Consider the following 25,289-nt stretch of genomic DNA (forward strand, 5'->3'; position numbering starts at 1 on the left):
AGGCGAGCGCTTCCACCAGGATATACTGGACTTTGAACGCTGCTACCAAGGACAGTATAACAAGAACATGATGGAAGACTACATTTGGGGGCTGATTCGTGAAAGTGATTTACAGTATAATCGTAAATCTCGAAAAACTACTCACTTCTAAATCTTTTGTAGTCATTTTTGTATTACTTTAGTGTAAATACATGTTAATTTGGATTCATATGTTGTTTTTTTCTGACTTTATGTGAACGAAAAGACACAAATTCGCCCGCTTTCTCATTGGAAATAGGTAAATTTCAAAATATCACTGTCCTGGTCACAAAAGCAAAGTTTGTGGGGAATAAAAGCCATTTTCTGTACTTTTGAGGCATAAGCAATTAGGAAGTAACACTTACTACCCAGGAACAAAAATTGTGTTACATAGTGTAATCAGAGCATCATTCAATCTGTCTCTCTCTCGCTTTGGTTCAGAAGGCAATTCTCTTGCGAGATAAGATGCTCTTTGCGTCCAGACAACCTATTGAGAATGATCTACTATCAAGACAGCTAAATTTGGATTCTAGCCTTAAACGCAGAATGATAATTGCGTTATGAAACCCACATCAATTTGTATAAATCGCATACAAACAAATATTATAGTGTTCATTAATCTTATGCAGCGGACTCCCACACCAAGGCAAACAGTAGAATAGTTATCTCGTATTCAGGTGTCCGAAAAACGGTGTCTCTTTTCCAGCTGGTCGCCGCTGGATCTTCAGCTTGTCACAGTTCGTAGACATGTTTGCGTATCGTTGTTGTCGTTTCGACATGGCCCCTTGTTCTTCATTGGTCTGCTATTCTTCCCCTGTCGGCTGGATTTATGAGATGGACTGGTTCCTGTCCTAGGTGTCAAAGCCCCCAGAGCTGTCTGGCTTGCGGCGCCAAAAGAGTAATTCAGCGATCGTGAAGATAAGCAATTTGTTCAGCAGCTAGTTTATGACTCTTTTTAAGCATTCTTTATCAGGGGGGGGGGGGGGGGGGGGGGGCAAGAAACCAAGAAGACACAGAGAATGGTTTCTGATTCCCCTCTGTATATTTAAATGTTACTTTCACACACAGAATGATATTATGACCCACTCTGACGCTACACCCTGTAATAAAGGAGAAATGTTATTTTGTGCACATAATGTTGTAAAAAATATCTGGTACTGTACACCTTGCTATGGTTTAGACAATCTCAATATCTAAAGCTAGTTAAAGCACCATTCAAATCACGATACTGGTGTTACAGTATGGAAAATAGTTAATGTTATCTCAATAAAATTCCATATTCATAATACGAGAATATTCAGCTCTGTTTTCTTTTTGTCCTATACCTCTAGTGTGCCCCCTTGTAATCATCTGGTACTGCCCGCTATGTTGCTCCATTAAAGCCACTGTTACTGATTTGTCTTGCCAATAATCCAGATACATGATGAGATTGAGGTTTTATAGTTGTTCATTTAGCTCTATTGACTACTGAGTTCCCTGTTTTAATTATCAGCTGCAGCTCAAACCACTGCATTTGCCTTAGTAATTAAAAATGGCAGTGTAAAAACATTTACAGGCAACAATCAAGTCTTCAAATGCATTTTCTTACAATACCACACAAGCACAGCAACACGCTTGCAAGTCTCCTCATGTTTTGATGTTGATCTTTTTAGTTTTTCTGACATTCTTTTCACTTCATTTTTCTGCTAATGAGAGGAAAACATTGTTTACTACATATATAAGAGACAAGCATGTTGATTGCACACTCCCAAATGATATTTAACTAAGATTTCGCTTTGTTAAAATCCAATAAAAAGAAGACGATTGATCCAATTCATGTCCTCATTACCTGAGGTCTAATCTGTGCCCCATTGCTCTTGCAGTCTAGACTTGCTCTTTGAGTTCTATTGATTTGATAATCCTGTAGTGGATAGAGATATTGCAAGGATTAAAAGAATGAACAATTTCAGGTTGGTGACATAAAAAATGCTTTCAGATTTAAAAGATGCCAACTGTTATTGTGTGCTGCATCGTAGGATTAGATTTGTGTGTGTATATTTTTAATCAATCTTGGACAAAGAAAACAAATCCTGTTTGATGTTCTTTCAGTTGGGTTTTGGTTTTTTGTTCAAGCGAAGGAAAGTAGTATCCAGTGGAAAATATACTGAAGTTGTAGAACAAAACTTTGAAGACAGGCCCATGGTACAGTGCTGTATTTCTTCAGAATCGTGGTGCGATGTGTTGAAATATCAGCATGGTGTGATAGGCGGAGTGCCTCTAACTCCACACACACCGTTATGATTTTTCAGCATATCACAGCACCCTGGAGTACAGATTATATAACACCATTTATCATTGTTACTTACCAACATACTAATTAGGCACTAACACTTGATAATGATTTTCATTTGCGTGTCTGTGCTGTTTTAAAAAAGTCCTGTGTGTGGGTGGGGTGGGGTGGGGGGGGGTGGGGTGGGGGTGGGGGGGGGGGGGGTGTGAGTGTGTGTGAGATACTACATTTATTAGATTTACAAATAGCAATAATAACTATCGGTCCCTGTGACAGGGTCTTGCTTGTGTCACGTGTGTGGGTAGCCGCTGTTCAAGCACACAGAGAGACAAGGGGGGTGAAGTTGAAACGCCAGCACAGGCGCATAGGATTTATTAACAAACAAACAACGAAAGTAAATAAAGCTGGTCATGTGACGTTACCAGCAATGGTAATGCACAGAGGACTATTACAGCAAGCTGTACAAAAAGTGCAAAATAAAACACAATACCACAAACTATAAATCAAAGGTGCCGTGAAAACGGGAGGCTTTGCAGCAGCCCCGAGCTATCTCCTGGGGATGTTTTTAAACTGATGGACACTCGGTCAAGACCCGCCCACCTGCTGATTGAGCACCAGCACAGCCAATCAATTGCTGCCCTTCCCCTCAACCAAGCCTAGCAGGCAGCAAGTCTCAATCGAGCGCTCGTCTGTAAACAATAATTCAATCAAACAAGTCAACTCCAAAACGATACAAAATAAACCCATTCCCACATATAAATCACACAAACACAATTTAACATTGTGCAGGGCAAATCGGGGGTGTTGATATTACAGCATATCACCATGGGTTGGCACTTCTTTTCAAAAAGGGGCAAATCACTGGTGGATATCCATACACCACTAGAATTTTGAAAAAAAAACTTAACTTATGTTACTCTAGGTATTTGTCAGGATTAGTGACACAAAACTTTATTCAGGCATGTTCCTTCAATTTCTATCTATATTTATGGTGTTTTAGCACACCAGAATATTCCCTTTTTTATCAATGCTAATACCTGAAACACCTGAAACATTCCTAATAAATAAACAGATTGTAGACACCACTGGTCCTAGTTTATTGTCATTTTACACAAGTTTCTGGTATGCCATCTAAACTCAAATTACATTTTAAGTTATTAAAATATTTGAGGCTATCTCTTGGTTCGGTTGGCTTTGTGTAAATTCAGATGCAAGTTGTTTTGGGTGGTTCACAAATCCCTGAAGTCGACCTGCATCAGTGGATGAAAAGCACCAGAACAAGTTTATTTTTCTAAATCCAGAATTCCCAAAGGGATCAACATATTGAATGGTTCTTAATGTTTCTTTTTCAGTTCAATAGTCTGAAATTAACTCCTCAGCAAAATATTGTACTGTTAGATCATTCAATTATCTTGGCCTTTACACATTCAGGGGAAAATCAGAACCAATTACTTGCTTAGCTGGACAAATTATATTTCAGCTTTTCAAGGACAAGTTCATTTTCAGGTTTTCAAGTTAATTGTGGTGTGAATGCCAGAATCTGGACAAGTGAAAAATGTTAGACAATATGCAAAATGTTAGGACCCCAACCCGAAATATACCCCTAGAAACTCTAGATCAGGTAAACCCCATCGGGTTGGGGTTAATTTAAAATCTCCGTTCGGGATGGGGTTGTCTTGCAAATGTTCCCATTGCGATACAGAGCATTCACTTAACCCGAACCCGATCGGAAGAAGATCATTGGAAAACACAAGCAGTGAACAGCAACGTCACAGTGTGCGTCGGTCTTCTAATTACAAATACAGTACCATGTTAGCTACACAGTACACGGCACAACAGAATAAAATAACACAAAGTAGCAACCTAAATATTCTAATGTTTAATTCTAACAAGTAGTAACATTAATAAAGTAATATGAATCGTGCAACTGATTCAGAATGCTGCTGTTGCAAGAATACTGACAGGTACAGAACAAACTGATCATATTACATTGTCTTGGAAACTGCATTGGATACTGTGGCTGGCTGGGTGTGACGTCACAGACCCGGGAGTAGACAAGACACAGACAGCTCTGGGGTATGAATGCACTACTTTAATTATAAATAAAAAAGATTTAACAAAACCGAAACACTTTATAAAACAAAATGGCATGTTGGCCAAAACAAATAGACAAACATACAAGTATCCTGCTAGTGTTGAACCAGCACGCATAGCAGTTGTTTCATTAGTTTTCTTCTTTTACATACTCTCTCTCCTCCCGTTCTCCAACCCTGAACACTCCAACCTTGCTCAGCCACAGCTGTGGGATTTTATACATGTGAAGGTTAGCAATAAATTAATTCATCTGGAGACAGTCACATTCTACGTGAGTTTAGCATGGGATGAGGAATTTTAACCACATCCATGCTGCAAAATAATAAAAACATTGTGTTTTTACAAACTAAACCATACATTTTAAATAATAATACAACACAAATAATATATTACACGGGTGGGGTGTACCCCGTCACAGTTACCATTTAAATATCAGGTTATTTTAAAGATTCTTCTGTTGACCTTCAAAGCTGTCCGGGGAACTGGCCCTAAATATTTAACAGTCTTGCTGCATCCCTGCATGTCAGCTGTGCTCTTCAAGCTCAGAGCTGGTGGCTGTTCCCTTGACCAGATGTGTCACTCTAGGAGGTCGGAGTTTCTCCACTAGTCCTCCTACACGTTTAGAACTTGTTGCCACTAGCTGTGAGAGGCTCTCATTCCCTTGAGAAATATAAAGCACGGCTAGGTTTTGGTAATAGGGAGATTTTTTTTTTTAATGTAAATTGTTTGGTAACGTTGGTTATCATGTTTTTATTTTAGTTATGACATTGTACTTTGTATTTTGTTTTTTCTTGTAAAGCACTTTTAGGATGGCATTGCCATAAAAGGCGCAATATTAAATACATTAACTGATTGACTGATTTGAAATATAACCTGGCCAAAACAATATAAAATATATACCAACAACACGCTAGTTTGAAAATGTGTCAAACTATACTATGTTCAGTATTTACAGGGAATATTTTGCAAATCTAAACATTGCACATTGATACGGATCAAATTTCACTTTTGTATGTGAAATGCCCCAAACAGTAGAAATGTTTCATTCATAGTACCAATGCTTTCTCATACCAAGAGTTTCTAGGCATTCTCCTTGCTTTGGCTGGTGGAGGTGTGGGTATTTATGGTCAAGACTGACTAACCACTGTTTTTGTACTTTGTGTTCCATTGGCTGGAAATGCAACTAAGGGTTGCCAAGGATACTGTAGTGAAACCCTTTTATTAGAACACCCACAATCATATGAATGTGATGAGATGAATCTCAAAGCGATTTGTTGTTCCCAGTTTCTCATCACAGAACAGTCCAATAGAAGGAAAAGCACCATAATTCAGTCACAAGGTGTCGTGTCGGCTTCACATGGTGTAATAATAATTGAGATTATTTAAATGCAAAACAAGCCCCAGGACTCTCAAATTACATAGTGATGTTTTCATCAGAAATCGACTAGACGTAGTAATGTCTTATAAAGACCAGCTGAGGTTTTATTGTGCCTCTGGGCTTGACAAGGAGAGAGGAAGGTTGTTCTAGGTTTGAGCAAGGTATCATTTTATACAAAACTTTTGTACAGTGAACAGGTAGAAGGTGAACGATGAAGCACTGCAGGAAAATATTAAAGAAAATGTATTTATGGTATTGATTTAATGTCCCGGCTCAGATTTGTGACCTATATTAAAAATATATATCCCTTTTAAGTTTGTTTAACCCTGGTTCCAGTTTATCTACTTTCAGCTTCTGAAAGTCATACAATACAAGCACTCTGTTTCTACAGGGCTTTTCACAACAAGGTTAGCCGTTACTGGTCAGTCATGCCAAACAAAAAGAACATGGAGTTAGATTTCAGTTTTGATGAAGCATCTAGTAACAGATATCCTCAGTTCGGGAGTTCCACAGTACCTCCAGACTCTTGCATCCATTTCCTACAAGCGGTAGTTTGTAACAGACCAAATCTGTAACATACAGCAACAAAGGTTTTTAAACACGTCTCATTAAATTCTTCTGTTACTGGTCTGAAGCTCATTGTTCCTAAGTTCACGTCGTTGTCCAGATCTTTTATTTTGAATGTATTATTTCTTCTTCGTTGTACGGCGTTTTGTTTATAAATTAAGTTGCCGACAAGGGAGACCTAAGAACATGTATATTATAGGAATGTATTTATGGCACACACCTACATATAGACGAAGATTACAAGGATTCATTTATTTATTTTCAGTATTATGTTCTGTTTCCAAGGCAACATAGAATATGGATATGTTATCTGTGGCTTCCCAGATGGCCAAACTGAATTATTCAGTGCGCTAAAACTAATGGAGGCCAAACTAAATTTGCCAGTGGATTTAATTGCATATTATGAAAAAACATAATTTTAATTCTCAGCTGCACATGGTGTGTGTCTTCCAATTTCTGTGTTTTTCAATGTGCCAGTAATTAATTTAGCATATTCAGACTGATTGGCAGGTAACAGCAAGTGCAGAGTTATTTGTTTATTGCATTTATATACCGTTTTTTATACAAAAGTATCGCAAAGCACTGTACAGTACATAGCAGAAAAAAAGAACAATACATTTGTATAGCATGTCACACATACAACTGCCACAATCAGACCATTTAAATAACAGTATACACAATACAAAAACAGCAATTTTAAAGTTACATTAAAACCCACTAAGATAAAAGAGACATTTTATAAAAGTGCATTTTTAGTCTAGACTTGAAAACTGTAACGGTCCCAGCTTCCCTGACAAATGAAGGCAGAGCATTTCATCATTTAGGAGCTCTACAAGAAAAAAGGCCTTATCTCACGTGTTGCTTTTGTTGACCCTAGGAATAACCAGCAGCCCCATATCCTGTGATCTCAGAGTGCGGTTTGGAAGATACAGGGTCAGTAACTCCTGCAAATGACTAGGTGCTAATCCGTTCAGGGCCTTGTAATTCACAGTAAAATATTAATCAGTTCTATACTGCACGGGGAGCCAGTGTAAGCGGCCAAAACAGGGGTAATAAGTTTTGGTTTTTTGGTTTTAGTCAGAATCCTAGCAGCGGTATTCAGAACAAACTGCATGCGGGATACCACGTTTTGGGACACTGGAAAAAAGTGCATTACAATAATCAATTCTCGATTATTGTAAAGATATAAAAAGGCTGTGGTGTTGACTGTGAAAACAATGGGATTGATCAAGCCACCTGCCCCAGTGGTACACAAAGGAAAGATTACCAGTCCATCTTTTGAAAAATATTCTTTTGTATATAATACACTATGTAGAAATACAGTGTTTCCTATGTTTAACCTGTGTAATTTAGTAAAATGCAACAAAGATTGTTTATAGTCTGTACTATGACTTGGGCAGGCAGGTCCTATATTTTAATTGTATCTTTTTTCAGTTGAAAGCCCCGGTCACACCTGGAACGTTAACGATTTAAAAAGATGGTTCCAGTTCAAATGAAGGGAGGTGGTCACACCACAGTGATAATGATCATTGTAAACGATAACGATAGCTATCTTTTCGATCGCTTTCAGAGCGATTTTTTTTTTTCCTGCTACAACGGTAACGATAAATGTTCCTGGCTAATCAGGGCTGTATTAAATGTGACATCTCCCCCTACCTGGTGTTATTTTATATATTATTTTAAACACGATAAACAGTAAATACAGACAATTGCAGTGATTTGCTACAGAGAAGACTGCCCTCCTCTGTTCCACCACAGAACATCACGTTGGAAAACTGGTTCTAGTATTCATCAAGGAATCTTTTTTATTATTATTATTATTTTTTTAGTTGTTATAAATTATTTGATAAATGGCCATCAATGTGTAATTATAGCACAAGCACGATGTATGATCATATATGCTATACCAACGAGTGTGTGGAATTCCCCTAACTCCTCCCTACTCTGTAGTATTCTGTGTACCCACACTCGTCTCCTGTGCCTTCTGTTGATCTAATACAACAGGCGTATTTCTTAATGTTCCTCATCACTGCCCCATCATCTTGCTGGACAAAAATGGGCGTGTACTAAAAAGTATATCGGAGCCCTTTTTCGTTCTGGTGTGACAGCTCCGTAAACGATTTGTGGTTATGGTTCCAAGTTTGACCGGGGCTGAGCCTGCAAAGAAAACGCGTTACCCCAAACTGAGCTGCATTGCATTGATCCTTTTGTATACAGTGTAATTTACTGTTCCATCTGTACAGGATTATTATTCACTGCAGTCAACACACTACGTATCCCTGGCAACAGGGCATGTCCCTCTGTCTGAATGTGTCACACTTAGATTTCACATATACGTTATCTAGAGAACTGCGTACAGCCTAGACATTGAATTCACAGCTGTGGTGGGGAGGGGGTGTATTTGTTATCCTAGCGGATATACTGTACAGGATTAGTGGGCAAAAATTTCAAATACACAATCTATCTGTTTTCTAGAATGAAGTTCATCCTAGAAAATGAAAACCTGAAGTGGTACTTTTTTGTTCTATTCTCACACAGTTAGTGCTGAGCTGGTTATATTGCCAGGATACTTCAAGATCTGGACATCTCACACTACAATAGCAGCCCCCAATCTGCAGTGCAGTTAAACAAGGCAAAGAATTACAATAAATTACACTTCAGATATACTAAGACATTTTAAGGCCAATTCATATTGCTGACGACCACCTAGCTTCTCTCTACAAATGTATTAATCCATTTTGAGCAGTTTAGATATGGAGGCTTTGAAAAACAATGGAAATTCACATCCATTAGAAAAGACTTCCTTGTTATCCTCCTCTGTCCCAATGATATACTTTTTTATGTCTTTAACAAGTTATAAAATAAAGCTGCTGTTAACAAATGTGTGTCTTGTCCAGTCTGCAGTGGGAGCTTACTCTTTAATTGGTTAATTAGCTTCTAATGTTAAGAATGGGAATCACATTTTGCATTACATTTCGTAGTGCACCCCCCTCCGATCCATAGGTAAGTGGCTACAAAGCTGTTCCGTGGAAACTGATGCCAGAATGTTTTAACCCTATGGGCTGCACTTCTCTCTGGGTGAATTCCTTTGGGGTGTAAAACTTTTAAAGATTGTGATTTCATGAGAATGTCTGTTTGTTTGAGGGATACTATGTTGTGTTTTTGAGAACTTGTATGGTTTGTTCATGCTTGGATTTCTCACTGATCTCCCATTCTTACTGTGTGAGTATGCTGCATTAAGAGTTAAATGACTGGATGATGTTCTGAAACAGTACAGTATATTGTTGATAAGCAGCTCTGTACCTCCACTTTTGCATTTTTTTTTTCAGCCATTACTTCCTGTAGCCCAATCTTAACAGCCTGTTCTCGTGTGGCATTTATAGGGTTACAGGAGCAGGAGAGACTGTGTTGAGATGCTGCATCAGAGCGGCTGTCTGTCTCTGTCATTTGTGGTTTTAGAAGGAGGGGGTGGCGTTTGCTGTTTGAAAGGGCTTAATGAATGCTGTCAGTGTTTGTAAAAGATAATTGTCAGAGAATGGGGGCCAGGGCCCTAGAAAGTGGTTTGTAGTCTAAGCTAAATTGAGTCCCCCTGCTTGACTGAGGACACTACTATCTACATGTATTTCCATCATATTTTGCTATTGTTTAGAATTTAGGATACCCAAGGATTAAATAAGTTTTTTATTTTTATTTTTTTTAAATGTTATTTTGCTTGTGAAAGCATTTTTTTTTTTTTTTCAATCAGCCAAAAGGAAGTAGGCAGTCATGCGATGGCTATATGTGTGTGTGTGTGTGTGTGTGTGAGAGGGAGGGAGGGAGGGAGAGAGAGAGAGAGAGAGAGAGAGAGAGAGAGAGAGAGTGTTTTCACTCGGGTGCAGAAGAAGTCCTTTCCAGTGCTGTTTGAGCCGTCACCTAGACAATCTAAGATCTCAAGGAGGGATGTCTGGCTCCAGGAAGGAGTTTGACGTTAAGCAGATCTTGCGAATCAGATGGAAGTGGTTTGGCCATCCCACGTCCCCACCACCAACCAGCTCGGACGAGGGCCCCCAGCTAAAAGATCTCTTGAGTAGGGGGGCGGCAGGCAGCTCCTTGGGCAGCGAGGGCAGCACTATAAAGTTTTTAGACCCAGGTAATTTCCCTTTGCCCTTGGCACCAATGGGCTGCCACCGCTCCTCTAGCCAGAGCTCTCTACCCTGGCAGGTGCCCACATTTGATTTTACATCGGAAGACTGCCAGGGAGCATGTGCGCTGGACGAGAACGAAGTCGAGAATGCAGGAGCGAGCGAGGAGGAGGAGGAAGAGGAGGATGAGGAGGAGGAGGAGGAGGAGAACGACTCGGACAGCAGCTCTTGCAGGTCTGGTTTTGGTCTTTTCTAGGATCATTATTGGGATCAGTTTTGGAATTAGGATTAGTGTGGCAGCTTTCTTGGAACTGTTTTAGCAGTACTGAAATTGCATAGTTTAAAATGTAGTAAAACTGTGGTACAATATGACAATTATATTTTTATAGTGTGATTTCTTTTGTACCCTCATTAAGTATAGTAGCAGCAAACGGGTTCTTCGAGTATGTGCTACCTACAGCAGTATTGCTGGTCAGTTACAGTATCAGTATTCGAATGGGAATATGTTTGGGAAAAGATTTGTACATGAATGTTACATTTCTACTGTATAACTACTGTAACTTATAACGACTTTTAATTAGAATTTTGCTGCAAAACTTTAAAAATGTTTTTTTTAAAAGATATATTGAGTTGTCACATATAGTAATGGCCATGAAATTGCTTTCAATTACCCAATCAAAATGGTAACTTGACTTTAATGCGTTAATGTCATCCATTGTGGCACATACATAAATATTTCAGGATCTATTGAAATGGAGTTGTGATCTTATCAGGATGGCTAATTACGTGGAGGTGCAGGAGAGTTGATAGAGCTGAATAGCCGATTCGGTACAGGAGAGTGTCTGCCGTGCGTGTGGACAGATGTACTGGAACAGTACCACCCTACTGCATGATTACCTTTATTGAGTAATATATAACATATTTCCCATCTGTCATTAGAGACAGTAACTTTATCAAGTCTTTATCAAGTACTGTAAATTATGTCTTGGCAGAATGGCCAACATCAGAAACATCAATGGTTGGTTTAATCTTTCTGTTTGATATTTTACCGCAGAGATTAAAATCATCCTTTTTTTTCATTTCATCAATGTCTATAGAAACAATACCAAATGACATTTCTCGACTAAGAATAAATTCTACGAATAAGATGCATCCTGTGTAACTCAATCACGAAATCAAACTCTTTATATATATATTATATATATATATATATATATATATATATATATATATATATATGTGTGTGTGTGTGGTGTTGTGTGTGTGTGTGTGTGTGTAAAATTTCAAATAAATGAAAGTAGCTTTCGCTAAGGTGAGAGAGAGCAGTAGCTATAGAACTATGGGTAATCAGGATACGCAAATTTCAGTATTACAAGAGCCAATTATTTAGTGTTAAAATGGTCCGGTTTCTATGGGGATCTGCAGCCCCACTCCTGTGGCTTTCAACCACACTTCGGCAACATTCATCCACATTCCACAGAATAGCTTCCAGACCATAGCCATAGAGACATTCAAATTAGCAATCCTGCTTCTAGCATTTCTCACTGCAAACCTATCTCATACAATAAGTTGCTGAGGAGTTTAAGCCATTTCTGTCAGCTAGCCAATGGTGCATGGTGAAACACACACGTGAACAATGAGCATGCATAGCAAGGACATCAGTTTCATACAGGCTAGTTGCACTGATTGTGAAGATAGTGTTCATAGACAACAGAGTGTAGTAGGGAATCACAATGCTTTATTTTGTACAAAATGCTGGAATAGTAAACAACAGTTCTTACTTTGTGCAATGGAAAAAGAAAATGACTTATGGTAATTATTGTATCCCATGTATCCATCTGTACTGTACAGCATGTCTTGGGAGGACAACAGAAGGCTATGCGATATATCTGCAGTAGGGAATTGATTGTCTGGTTTTCCTGAAACTATGCATCCTCATTTTTTATGATACAGCATGCTAATTGTACTTACTTTGTGTGTTATATGGAGGTCTGCTTTTTCATAGCACTGATTTATTTAATGTATTTAAAGCCATAGTAGGGAATACAGTATACTGTATGTTTCTGACATACTTGCTATTAAACAAGATTTTTCATTATTCTAGCAACAACAAAAAGTGAAATATGTTTTGGAAAACTGTGACCATAGCTGAGTGCTACAGTGTGCATCTGCACAGTAAGTTTTTATTTTTATCTACCTCCTGAAAGTAATCAGTTTTCTGAGGGTTTGACATTGTACAGCTGCAGTTGGTGTAATTACATTCTATAAAGTGGCAAGGTGATACTGATACGATTATTATGCATGCATAGATCAATCTAGTTAATGCAGTTTCAATGTGCTCTTTTCCCTTTGGAGACGCACTGGCATCCCCCTCCAGTATAATTTAAATAGTACAAGGACATGCACACATCATTGAATGATATTATTTCAAGTATAACTGATTTCTCATGACAATATGAAAAGATAATCTTAATATCTTATAGAGTAGCATACATAATGAACATTGGGTATGAATAGATTTGTGTCAGGATTTTCATTTTTCACTGAGTGCAATGCCAATGCATGTATACCTATAGGATGTGTACACTATTAGGAGTGGTATTTTTGACTGAATTACAGTTACGGTTGAGGCATAGATTCAAAAGGGTACAAGCACATGATGAATAAGTATTCTGAGTAGTCTGTTTACGTGCAGGTGGAATTTAACATTTCACTGTTAATCAGTTTATATGCAGACAGCATATACTGAATACTGCCCTTCTTGAGAGTGTGTAGTAAAAATAAGCTGACATCACAGGATGCAGTGGTAATGTTTACAAGATGAGTCTCATTTAGGAGATGTTGCCACTATTCTCTATATAAGCTACATTACTTATTGTACTGATGCAGATCAGAAAATCGCTGAATATGACTAATCAACATACTACACAATCAGAGGGAGCAATTAGAAATGAGGCTATCATCAGCTAAGTGTCTGACGTGTGTTACTCATGTACCGGCACGGGTCAAATTCTGACTGTCCTCACCTGCACTCCATACCGGGACTCGGAACAGGAACTTATTGAATCTGTTTTTCATCCATCATTCATTCATCCACTCGCACAGTCCACTAGCGCAACGTTTCTCAATTGCGCTTTCATTCAGCACGGTTCGTGCTGCTTGCATTCTGTTTCCTCATGCTGCCTCTGTTTTCTGTTAGCTGCTATTGGACACCATTAACGTTGGTATAATATCTGAATGTTGATTGGCTGACCTTTCATTCTGATCAGATTTCAATTTGGCATGCATCACAAATCTCCACCCATTTCTCTTGGTGTCCGTGCGCATTGGTTTATCAACGACAGAAGACTAGCAGTGTGATGTGAAACCAGCGGCAAGGAGTAATTATTATTTTCTTAAGTGCGGAGAAACTATCTGGGTATTGGAACAAACATTGCTGCACATGAATTTGAAGGCAAAAATCCACATAAATTACATAGTGTTGATAAATACTAGAAATAATGATCACGGCGCGCTTTGCCTTGCACAGACTTCCTTGCCAGAATTTGCACTAAAGTTTCTAAAATGGCAAGTGATGTGAGGGACAGTAGGGATTAACGATAAATAACAGGATCAACAAAGTGCTGCTTCAGGTTTGGTGAGTCAGGGTAGAGCAGATGTGCTTCACATTCTCCAAACACTGGCCCAGCTTGCAAGGTAAATATAAAGTATAGTGATCAACGTTTTGTTGGAGCCTAGTATTTTCTGTTAGGAGGACTGTAATTAAGGTTGTCAACTGTCCCCATAATTCTGGGACACTTTAAGACAGGTCGGCTTTTTCAACTCGCCTCTCCTAAATAGCAAATTTAGTTGATTTTATTGAACATGTAAAGTGAGTGTGAATTGCGTGAACTGTCACTAAAGGTATTGAATTGGTTTGCTTAATAGTTACCAAAAGCACACACCTATCCTGGAACAGGAATTACTTCCTTTGTGTGTTTCCATCACACAAAAATAGGATGAGTGGCAAACACTGATGCAGCAGCAAAGGTCATCCAAAATGATCTAGACAAGATTCAGAACTGGGCAGACACATTGCAAATGACATTTAATAGAGAAAAGTGTAAGGTACTGCACACAGGAAATAAAAATGTGCATTATAAATACCATATGGGAGATACTGAAATTAAAGAAGGAATCTATGAAAAAGATCTAGGAGTTTATGTTGACTCAGAAATGTCTTCATCGAGACAATGGGTGGAGAAGCTATAAAAAAGGCCAACAAAATGCTCGGGTATATAGTGAAAAGTGTTGAATTTAAATCAAGGGAAGTAATGTTAAAACTTTGCAATACATTAGTAAGACCTCGTCTAGCAGACAGGCTAAAAAATTGAATTTATTCAGTCTTGAACAAAGAAGACTACGTGGTGATCAGATTCAAGCATTCAAAATTCTAAAAGGTATTGACGACCTAGTGGACTTTTTCGACCTGAAAAAAGAAACAAGTACCAGGGGTCACAAATGGAGATTAGATAAAGGGGCATTCAGAACAGAAAATAGGAGGCACTTTTTTACACAGAGAATTGTGGGAGTCTGGAATCAACTCCCCGGTAATGTTGTTGAAGCTGACACCCTGGGATCCTTCAAGAAGCTGCTTGATGAGATTCTAGGATCAATAAGCTACTAACAACCAAACAAGCAAGATGGGCCGATTGGCCTCCTCCTCGTTTGTAACCTTTCTTGTGCTCTTACAGCTGCTGATTTGCTGTATTTGTCTGATTGGGGCAGGACTGTGAGAAGAAGGAAGTATTAAATAAATAGAACAGTAACCACAAAGTTAAACGACAAAGAGTGTGGGTGAAGGCAAAATGATTTTAAAACTACAGAATTGCACGATTTTGATAGATACTGTTTACCATGTATAACATTTCAAGTAATACGATTTTATGTTGTTTTGATGCTCTGCGGATAGAATGACCAGCGCAGTTCAACATATCTATTGACGCTGCTCACACAATTCACACCCACTTGTTGATTTTAAAATCGGTTCATTTGTGGTTTAGAGGTGGTTTAAAAATCTGACCTGTCTCCTTGTCACGGAATTATGGGGCCAGTTGGGAACTGTTTTGGGAACAAAACCCAGAATGGTGAGGTGTTTTTTTCTTCGTACAATATCCATTTTTCTACATTTTTTAAGTTTATTTAAGTTACATTTGAGTTCTAAAAAAAGGCATAAGTAAACCACAGTAATGATATTACTTTATGAAAATGTGTATTTTGCCACTTTGCTTATTGTGCAGGAACCACAATGCCAGGGGTTTATAAAAAAAAATAAAATCAATACATCAATAAAGCGTGATGTCTACTTTTATACTGTGTCTGCCTGAAATATACTCATCTTTTTCTGGATTAGACAATAATTCAGTGTCATCAGCCAATCAGCTGCCAGCTATCGTGGGCATTAGTAGATGACCGCGAGAACGTGGGCGCATCCCATGTGAATCAAATTTAAAATCAGTCTGTGCAAGTACTGGCTTTTTCTTTTTGACTTGCTGTATTTTTTAGCATAGTTCACATCTACTCGACAGTAAATACTAAACAAAGACACAATTGGTACAAATTAATTATTATCCACCAAAACCAGCCAATCAATACTTTGCATCAACGAAAGCAACCAATCCTGTATCTGCAACTGCCGAGTCAGCCTTTCAGCTCAAGTGAACCACAGACGCAGCATCTTTCAAAAACAGCAAAGAAGGACACGGTCAGTTCAGTAATATTTCTCCATTCAGATATCTGCACTGTTCAGATAAACTAGAAGCAGCTCTGGCAAGTGAGAAAGTTATGTGTTTAATAAAGTTTTTTTTTTTTCTTTAATTACGTGTGTGATCCTCTCTGTACATTTCTGGAACGGTTTACCTAAAACTTTCTCAGCGGATGGGTACCCGACGAGTCATTAGAAGTTCAAGGTAAATGTAGGGGTTTAGATGTATGACTTCATCAACAGAAAAGGCTGGCCCTCATACACACTTTAAGGAGTATAGTCCATTAGTATAATACCTGTAAGGCATGTACTAATGGACTATAAGGCAGCTAATTCCCCCTTATTATCCATCACAACAGGATATAGTTGAGGCCCAGGCTATACACACAGGCTATTGAGAACCACTTACCAATTTAAAGTTATTGCGTATGTCAAACCTGGGGATGGAAAGAGGTATATTTACAGCTTGGAGAGGGTTGGTTTATTCTACTAGCAAACTTGTGTTTATTTTGTAATGTGTGTTATTTCTTGGGGGGTAAAAGGACCATTACTAAATGTATGCCAGAGAACCAGTGTGCAGTTCCATTTGCAATTTTCTTTTTTACAAGTGCAATTACAATAAAAAAAAAATATATAGTGCCTTATATAGATTTAAAAGTAATGTAATATAATGTTAGTTGTATATTATGGTATATTGCAGCTAAATACTAAACCAATAAAAAGACAGACATACAGAAAATTTGAAACATTTTCAATAAAGTTGTATTTTGTAAACATTTCTGTTTTTGTATTACTATATTTCAAAAAATATATATAATTGTATTTATTTTGGTAAATTACAGCTCTATTCTAAATTATGCAATTCTCATAAAAAAAAGAAATTAGAGTGTTGCACAGTCTTTTTTTCCTATAAAACATTTACATTTTACCGTTGTTGTGGTTTTCTTTCCACTGCAGAACAATACAGCGAAACTGCCAGTAGACAGTGCTACAAGTGAACGTTAATATAAATGCCTCCCTGACCAGTTTTCATTGTTTTTATTGTACTAAATGTTCTTCCGAATGCCCTTTTTCTTGTTAGAAGCGCCTTGGGATGACTTGCCTTGAAAGGCACTTTATAAATAAAATTAGATTTGAAGTGATTCCAAAAAATAAATAAATACATAAATGAAAACTGGTTTTAGAGAAACCCATGTTACTCCAAATAGAAAGATTTTGATATCTCTATTACAGATCAATAAAGGGAAGTGATTATTTGGAGTATTTAAAAAAAAAAAATTAAAAAATTGCTTACATTTTAAAAGTGGACAAGCTACAGTCACTGAACCGTCCCGGTTACGACCAGGTACCATACGGAGCCGGTTCTAACTGGTGCTTGCATTTCTGGTCCGGTACCAAGCCAGTCTTGTCCGGGTTGCTGTCTATAAGCAGCTCTGTGTGTGGCCTCTTAAGGGCTGCATTTGAGTCGTCTGGGTCTGTCCAATAGGGTTATTGATACCCTACAAAATGCCACAGCAGCGTCCACACGTTCCCAGTGCGGGTACAAGTGGAGTGTCTTACACATGTGGTGTCTGCCTTGTGGGTTTGACCTCACGACTTGTCCCATGGCAGTAGTACTGCAATTTTTGCAGGACCTGTTTGATCAGGGGCAAACCCCCTCTATATTAAAGGTCTAGGAACTACGGATGAGCTTTTGTTACATTTTTATGAATATTTAAATGCTATGTAGGTGTTAGCGTTTAAACATTTAAACCATATCTACACACACACACACGTATATTATATTATGATGTATAACAACAGCCATGGTTAGTTAGTATTATCCAAACAAAGAACCCATAAATAAGCAAATAACATTTTAAAAATCAGAAAGACTTTACTACAAAGTAAAAAAAAAAAAAAACTTACATATTTAAATTAGGTATGACACTCGATTCAAATTTTTGATTAGTTTATTAAAAGTTAATTTATGGGCATTAGTTGATTAACCAGTAGATTCATCTGTGCACATTTTTCATAAAGGTAACGATCGTATAGCAGCTGTCTTGCATAGTAATACTTAAAATCAATACAATAAAATAAAAAAAAAAAAAAAAAAAAAAAACTCAATGGGAATTTGGTCTTTTTAACAGCATGTATATTATTTTATCTTAGTAAATGTCTCTGTTTGCATTAGTGCTGCACTACTGATCTGTACCTGTACTGGCCCTGTGAGCCCAAAGTGAATACCTTTAAAATAAACCTTTCTTTTTATTTTTTTTTACATTATATTCATATCAGAAGAAGAAAACAAAACTAATAATAATAGAACATAACTGCATATCTTACAGAATATATCAAATTACATCTACAGAAATTACATCTTAAAAATACAAAGCTGAAAGATCGTAATTGGATAAGTCTCCACCCCCCTTAGTTAATACTTGGTGGAAGGAACTTTGGCAGCAATTATAGCTGTGAGTCTGTTGGTATAGGTCTCTACCAACTTGCACACCTAGACTTGACCATTCTTCTTTACAAAACTGTTCAAGCTCTGTCAAGTTCCTTGGGGAGCGTTGATGGACAGCAATCTTCAAGTCATGCCACAAATTTTCGATTGGATTTAGGTTGGGGCTATGAATGGGCCACTCAAGGACATTTACCTGTCATGCACAAAGGTGAACTTCCGTCCCAGTTTCAGCTTTCTGCTTCTTGCAGAGGGCAGCAGGTTTTCCTCAAGGACATTTCTGCACTTTGCTCCATTCATTTTCCCTTCTATCCTGACAAGTTCCCCAGTCCCTGCCGATGGGAAACATCCCCATAACATGATGCTGCCACCACAATGCTTCACAGTAGGGATGGTGTTCTCTGGGTGATACGCTGTATTGGGTTTGCACCAAACATAATGCTTTGCATTTAGGCTAAAAAATTCAATTTTAGTTTAGTCAGGCCACAAAACTTTTTGCCACATGGCTACAGAATCTCCTGAGTGTTTTTTTGCATACTTCAAAACGGGATTCAAGGTGGGCTTTCTTGGGTAAAATACAGGCCAGATTTGTGGAGTGCTTGGGATATTGTTGTCACATGCACACTTTGACCAGTCTTGGTCATAAAAGTCTGTAGATCTTGTAAAGTTGCTATTGGCCTCATTGTAGCCTCTATGATCAGCTGCTTTTTTGCTCGGTCATCCAGTTTGGAGGGACGGCCTGATCTAGGCAGGGCCTTGGTGGTGCCGTACACCTTCCACTTCTTAATAATCGTTTTGACCGTGTTCCAAGGGATATTCAAGGCCTTTGATATTTTTTTATACCCAACCCCTGATATGTGCCTTTCAACAGCTTTGTCCCAGAGTCCTTTTGAAAGCGCCTTGGTGCTCATGGTTGAGTCTTTGCTTTGAAATGCACTACCCAGCAGAGGGAACCTACAGGAACTGCTGAATTTATCCTGAAATCATGTGAATCACTACAATTTAACACAGATGGAGGCCACTTGGTGTGTGATTTTGAAGACGATTGGTTACACCTGAACTAATTTAGGATTGCTATTGCAAGGGGGGTGGACACTTATCCAGCCAAGCTATTTCAGTTTTTATTTTTAATTAATTTTCTACAAGGCACTGGATATGTATACCATACCACGCCCACTACAGCAATGAAAAACAGAGTGCACCAATGAAGCGCCAGATCGACAGAGAATAAAACCTGCCCCAATGTCAATTTTTCTGTTGCACCAATTAGAAAAGCTGCTTGGAGGCACTTGCCAAACCCCTTCCTTTTTATAATGTCTGCCCTTACTGTGGCACCAGAGCACTAGGATAGGAGACGGACTGCTGTACATGATGATAAATTACTAAAATTAATACATTTAAGAAATATGCGTTTAGTGAAATTTGTCACGTGACATTATATGTCTAGCATATTATTCAATGTTTAACCACTTATTTAGAGTTAAACGTTTAAAATTCCCATTCCTACTAGGAACGTTAGGTTATTATCATAAGCCTGGTTCCCTGAAATAGAAATGTAACCATTACCCTTCAAGGTCGCTGCGTCCACGATTGCAGCGGGCTTGAAGGAAAAATGACAGAGATTTGTGCGCGCAGTTCTTTTATACCCTCCAGGGGCGGGCATGACTGTGTCACAGGCTCAGCCGAGTAGCTTTCGTGTATAATATTTACGTTTTGGGTCTTTAGGAGGTAAACATTAAAAGGTGGTAAATGACCAGAATTGCCACATGGCAGGGGGAAGCCAAACCACAATGGCTGGCTTGCCAAATTACCATTTAGAGATCTCAAATTAATTGATAAATATCTCTAAATATTTGAAGATACTTATAAATCATTTCCAGATATCTTCAAATACTTAAAGATATCTTCAAATATTTAAAGATATCTTCAAATATTTAAAGATATTTCTAAGTCATTTGAAGATACAGCTAAATGACTTCCTGTTCATTTAAAGATATCTCTAAAACATTTTAAGATGTCTCAAAATAACTTCTTGTTCATTTAGAGATATCTCTAAAAGGTGAGTATGGCTCTGAGTTTATCACAGTGAGTGTGGGAAGAGGAGGGTGTGGGGGGTGTCAGCATCCTGCGAGACAGTCAAAGCAGAGAAAGTAATTATTAATGGAACATTTATGTTTAACTCTACAAATCCAAAGAAATATTTGTTTGTTCAACTTGATCTCCCTCTGATTTATTTTGTAATATTCATCAAAAGTGTTTGGCGAAACGTCAATTTTTTCAATGTTAAAAAAGTGATGTTGGGGGGCTCCTAAGTGGCACATCCGGTAAATGCGCTCCGCGTGGTGTGCAGGATGCGCCCTATAGCCTGGACGTTGTTGGTTCGAGTCCAGGCTATTCCACTGCCGACTGTGGACGTGAGCTCCCAGGGGACGGGCGTACAGTTGGCCGAGCACTGTCCAGGGGGGAGCTTACATCAGCCAGGGTGTCCTCGGCTCACCGCGCACCAACGACCCCTGTAGTCTGGCCGGCCTCCTGCGGGCTTACCCAGAGCTGCGATATCCTCTGACGCTGTAGCTGTGAGCTGGCTGCATGGTGGGCCTGCAGTGTGTAAAGAAGCAGTCTGCTGATGGCACGCGCTTCGGAGGACAGCGTATGTTTGTCTTCACCAACTATGTGCGGAGGTAGTAGCAGTGAGCTGAGCCTAAAAATAATTGGGTATTCCAAATTGAGAGAAACATTTATAAAAACAATTGGCAACTTACAAAAAAAAAAAAAAAAAAAAAAAAAAAAAAAGTGATGTCGTTTTGACTGCTTTTATTTATGACTGCACCTCAACTCTGAATCTACATTAATGAATTGGACCTTTATGGTTTCCATAATTTTCTTTTGTATATTTGAAAGCTATTTTAAGCATAGCCTACTTTAATGACCGTGTACAGCTACTGTAGCGTTGCTTCTACTTGATAAAAGTATGACATGAACAGGGGAGGTGAAGAGTAATGTAAAATACTGTAAGGAAAAATAAAATGCATATTTTGTTCTGGTAGGCAGTCAAATACATCATTTCTGTGAAATTCGTGATATCATGAATTTTCCGGGGCCCTACATATAAGGCTAGTATAATCTGTGCTCATTCTGTATCTAGTTATTACCTCCTCCTCACACAGCCCTAGTCACGTCAGCCTGGTCTGAAAATCTCTCCCTGACTCTCTGCTCTCCTGTGCAGCTCTTCTGCTGCTTCTGTGTCACCACTAGGTTTCAATAAGAGGTACTTTTAACATTCGCTGAGGCACCTAGTAAAGTTAATATGGTTTGCATATCAAATACCTTCCTTGCAGTATCTTCTGATGTAATTTGCTTACATTTCCATTCATTAACATTATTCATTATATTTAAATGACTCGAACGCTGTACTTTTTCCACACCGTTTTTTTTTTCCACGTGCTAGGTTGCCTGCCACTGGTTAGTGAATACAGCAGGTGCACAAAGCACACAGTAAAGGGACTTACTGCGTGCAAAACACGTTACCACTGTTTAGTGAATGAGGCCCAAAATGTTTGCTAAGTCCCAGGTTCATGTTGTAAATTAGCCTGTAAATTGGGCTATTACAAACAGTTGTACTTGTATCCAGTAATAATATATTAGCAAACAAAAGCATGAAGGAAAATCAGTGCTGGAAAGAGGCAGTCTCCTCAAAATACAGGACGCTTATAGCATTTAACACTTTCCTCCTGCGTATATTCTATACGGGCCAAGTTCAGCACAACAACGTCAGTTTCCCCAGCAGAGCAAGCCGATCTAAAAACAGCCAGCCTGAAAAGGTCAGTTATTTTGCTTTAAAAATTCCTAAAAGAAAGTCTCGCAGGGATAGGCAAAGGCAAGTATTCAGAATAAGGTGTTTACATGAACTAATATTACACAGTTAGTGCTGTTGGGATGGCGAATGATGAAATGAAAGGGGTGCCTCTAGATAACACAAGCTGGAGGGGGGAAGGGCAGACAGTGCTCAGTTTTCGAAATTAAAGTTAAAATTATTAGTGTTAGCGTATATTTTGTATGTTCCAAACATATTCTACCATAGCACTTCTCTTACACTGTCTTGTACACTAGATATTCAGTACATATTTTACTGAAGCACTACAGCCGCTATAGGTACCACCCCAGTGCTTTGGATGCTATACCCTGCTCCATACACGGCAGCAGCGCCATATAGAGTTGCTGCGTATAACGATTTGCTAGCATATTTTAATACAAACAACTTTTGTTTACGTGATATGCATTATACAAATCCAAAGATCCAATGTTTGCATGTGAGTGACATTTAATGTGTGATTTTGTAGTATTCACACATTGTCCAACGGTTTCTGTTAACAGATAGAAAAGAAAAAAAAAAAAAACAGTGCGTGAATGCCACCTGACGAACCTTCAAAGTTTTAAACCTACCTTTGAATTCCTGGCTAGCGGACAAACCTTCAAACCTTCAAACCTTCGAACACAGCCCTACAATTTCACAATGAATTTTGTCTGCTTACAGTTTTACTCAAGAACAAGTACCAATCCAGCCTTGCAATGACATACGCACAATTCTGTTCTTTGTCACTACCTCAGCAGAACCAAATCCAGCTTAACTGATTGTCATGTAAATAGTGCTACTGGGGGCTGCATGTAATTGCATTATGGATTGAAAGGAACAAAAGGATAAGTGTTAGCTTTGATTTGTTATTCCTTTGTAAAGAATATTTCGTTTCTTATGACTGCATTCTAAGAACCACTGTATCAAGCACTGTGATTGACTGAATCGGAATGGAGCGAAACCAACACTGCTTCGTTGTTGCCAGCAAGCAGAAAGAGAGACTTGAAGGACACACAAACAAGACCAAAAAAAAAAAAAAAAGCAATTCCATAGGCTGGTTAGCTCATGAAGTTTCCACTTTCAGATATCCTGTAAATCAAAGTAATAAAACAAAGAAGCTTTTACAGATGTAGATTAATGCAATGCATTATTTGAAAAGTAGTGCATTTCATCAAAGGTTACTCCTAGTCATAAATATGTTTGTTTTATGCACATGTAATGTATGAAAAGTCCAGTGTATAGGCTGTATAATATGCTGTGCTTTAGCTACAGTATGTCCTGCAGTGAAAACAATAGCTACACTAGTTAAATGAGGTGAAGTGTTGGAATGTCAGCTGTAGCATCTTTTCACAAGCATCAGGTACCTGTTACAAATGAGGTACAGGTCTTATCTGAGAACTCCCAGGTGTTGTGTAGTCCGTTTGTGGTAGGATTAATTGTGAATGAAAAGTTCTCTTTGAGTACAGAAAATCAGCGGAATTCAAAGTCAATTCTGCTATTAACAGGCTGCAAACGCCTGCACATTTTGATAAGAAGTATTCTATTTGTATATAACACAAGTCAGTGTTACTGAATATACAGTAAGTTAATGAAATAATGAGATCCGTGGGACTCAGAAGTCACATCTGCAAACGCAGGTTTAAATTACATTTAGGAATGGCTTTTAAGGTTAATATTATTATGCCCAACGTAGAGTATAAGATTTAATAGTGACTTCTTGAATGTTATGGGTTTTGCTTCAGGATATGAATAATGTTTACGAGTTTTGTGTGGGTCATTTGGGAAAATCTTGCTCTGCCTCAAAATGTGATTCATTGTTAAATAAAGCTATGGAAAAAGGATTAATAGTGTTGACATCACAAGCTAGCTGAACTACTTCAACCTTTGCAAGGTCACCGAAAAGTAACCAACGAATCATCTAATCTTTAGCCCAAAGAACATAGATCACTTGAGAAAAAAATAAATAATGGATGTGATGTTAAAATAAAAGGGTACTGTACCTAGTTCCAAACTGTACCATTTCATAAGATAACAAGATGTGAAATCTCAATCAAAGTGAATGCAAAAGAGTTCACATGTCTTATAAAAATAATAATAAAGTATAGTGATTTGGATTTCCATGCAATTTTCCTTCAATAATTTTTCTCCATAGGAGTAGTGACCTATACAAATTATTTTTGTATAATTTTAAACCTTGGTTTGAGCAATCTCCCTTGGTCCTTTTGAACTGGAATAACTTTTCTACCCAAAAAAAAAAAAAAACATTGCCGAAATAAACAACATCCTTTAGTCAGTGAAACTTAAGAAATTCAGTTTGTTCTGTCTTTTTAATCTGTAACAATGTATTATAACTTAAAGTAGCACTCTTGTGGTTTGTTTGTCATCAGAAACCCTTGATAGAATTACATCTTTATACTGTACTTACGTTTTCCGCAAAGATAAGTTCAGCAGGCCTGTTTCCTGTTTAGAGTTAAGTTCTTTAAATTCCTAATTAAATTAATGTATGCAGCACTCATAGTCAGTATTTTTGTTGCAGAGTTAAGCATATATATACTATGTGAGCATATTTTCTGTTCTTCCCAATGCAGGACCTCCAATAGCAGTCAAACTCTGTCCACATGCCACATTATGGAGACGTGTGCCCCAGACGAATACTTCCAGGCTCTGAACCATGCGGAGCAGACCTTTAAGAAGATGGAAAACTATCTGAGGCACAAGCAGCTGTGTGACGTGGTGCTGGTGGCAGGGGACCGCAAGATTCCAGCTCACAGGTAAAAAAAAATTATATAAATATGCAGCA

At 38.2% G+C, this 25,289-nt stretch overlaps 1 protein-coding gene across 9 annotated transcripts in view; it reads left to right on the top strand.

The window, feature by feature from the left end:
* The window catches only part of LOC121329238 (kelch-like protein 5), an 83,289-nt gene that overhangs the window by 30,905 nt on the left and 27,095 nt on the right, over positions 1–25,289 (top strand). For 4 of the 9 annotated variants that reach the window (XM_041274765.1, XM_041274775.1, XM_041274785.1 and 1 more), the window contains one exon: positions 25,078–25,260. In XM_041274765.1, coding sequence (XP_041130699.1) covers positions 25,118–25,260 — 143 coding nt within the window. In that variant the 5' untranslated portion in view covers positions 25,078–25,117. Of the gene's footprint in view, positions 1–10,170; positions 10,682–12,532; positions 12,623–25,077; positions 25,261–25,289 lie in introns of those variants that run through there. The other 5 variants (XM_041274738.1, XM_041274756.1, XM_041274746.1 and 2 more) reach the window with 3 other exon arrangements.

This window comes from Polyodon spathula, chromosome 2 (assembly GCF_017654505.1).
Source record: "Polyodon spathula isolate WHYD16114869_AA chromosome 2, ASM1765450v1, whole genome shotgun sequence".
NCBI classification, from domain to species: domain Eukaryota; kingdom Metazoa; phylum Chordata; class Actinopteri; order Acipenseriformes; family Polyodontidae; genus Polyodon; species Polyodon spathula.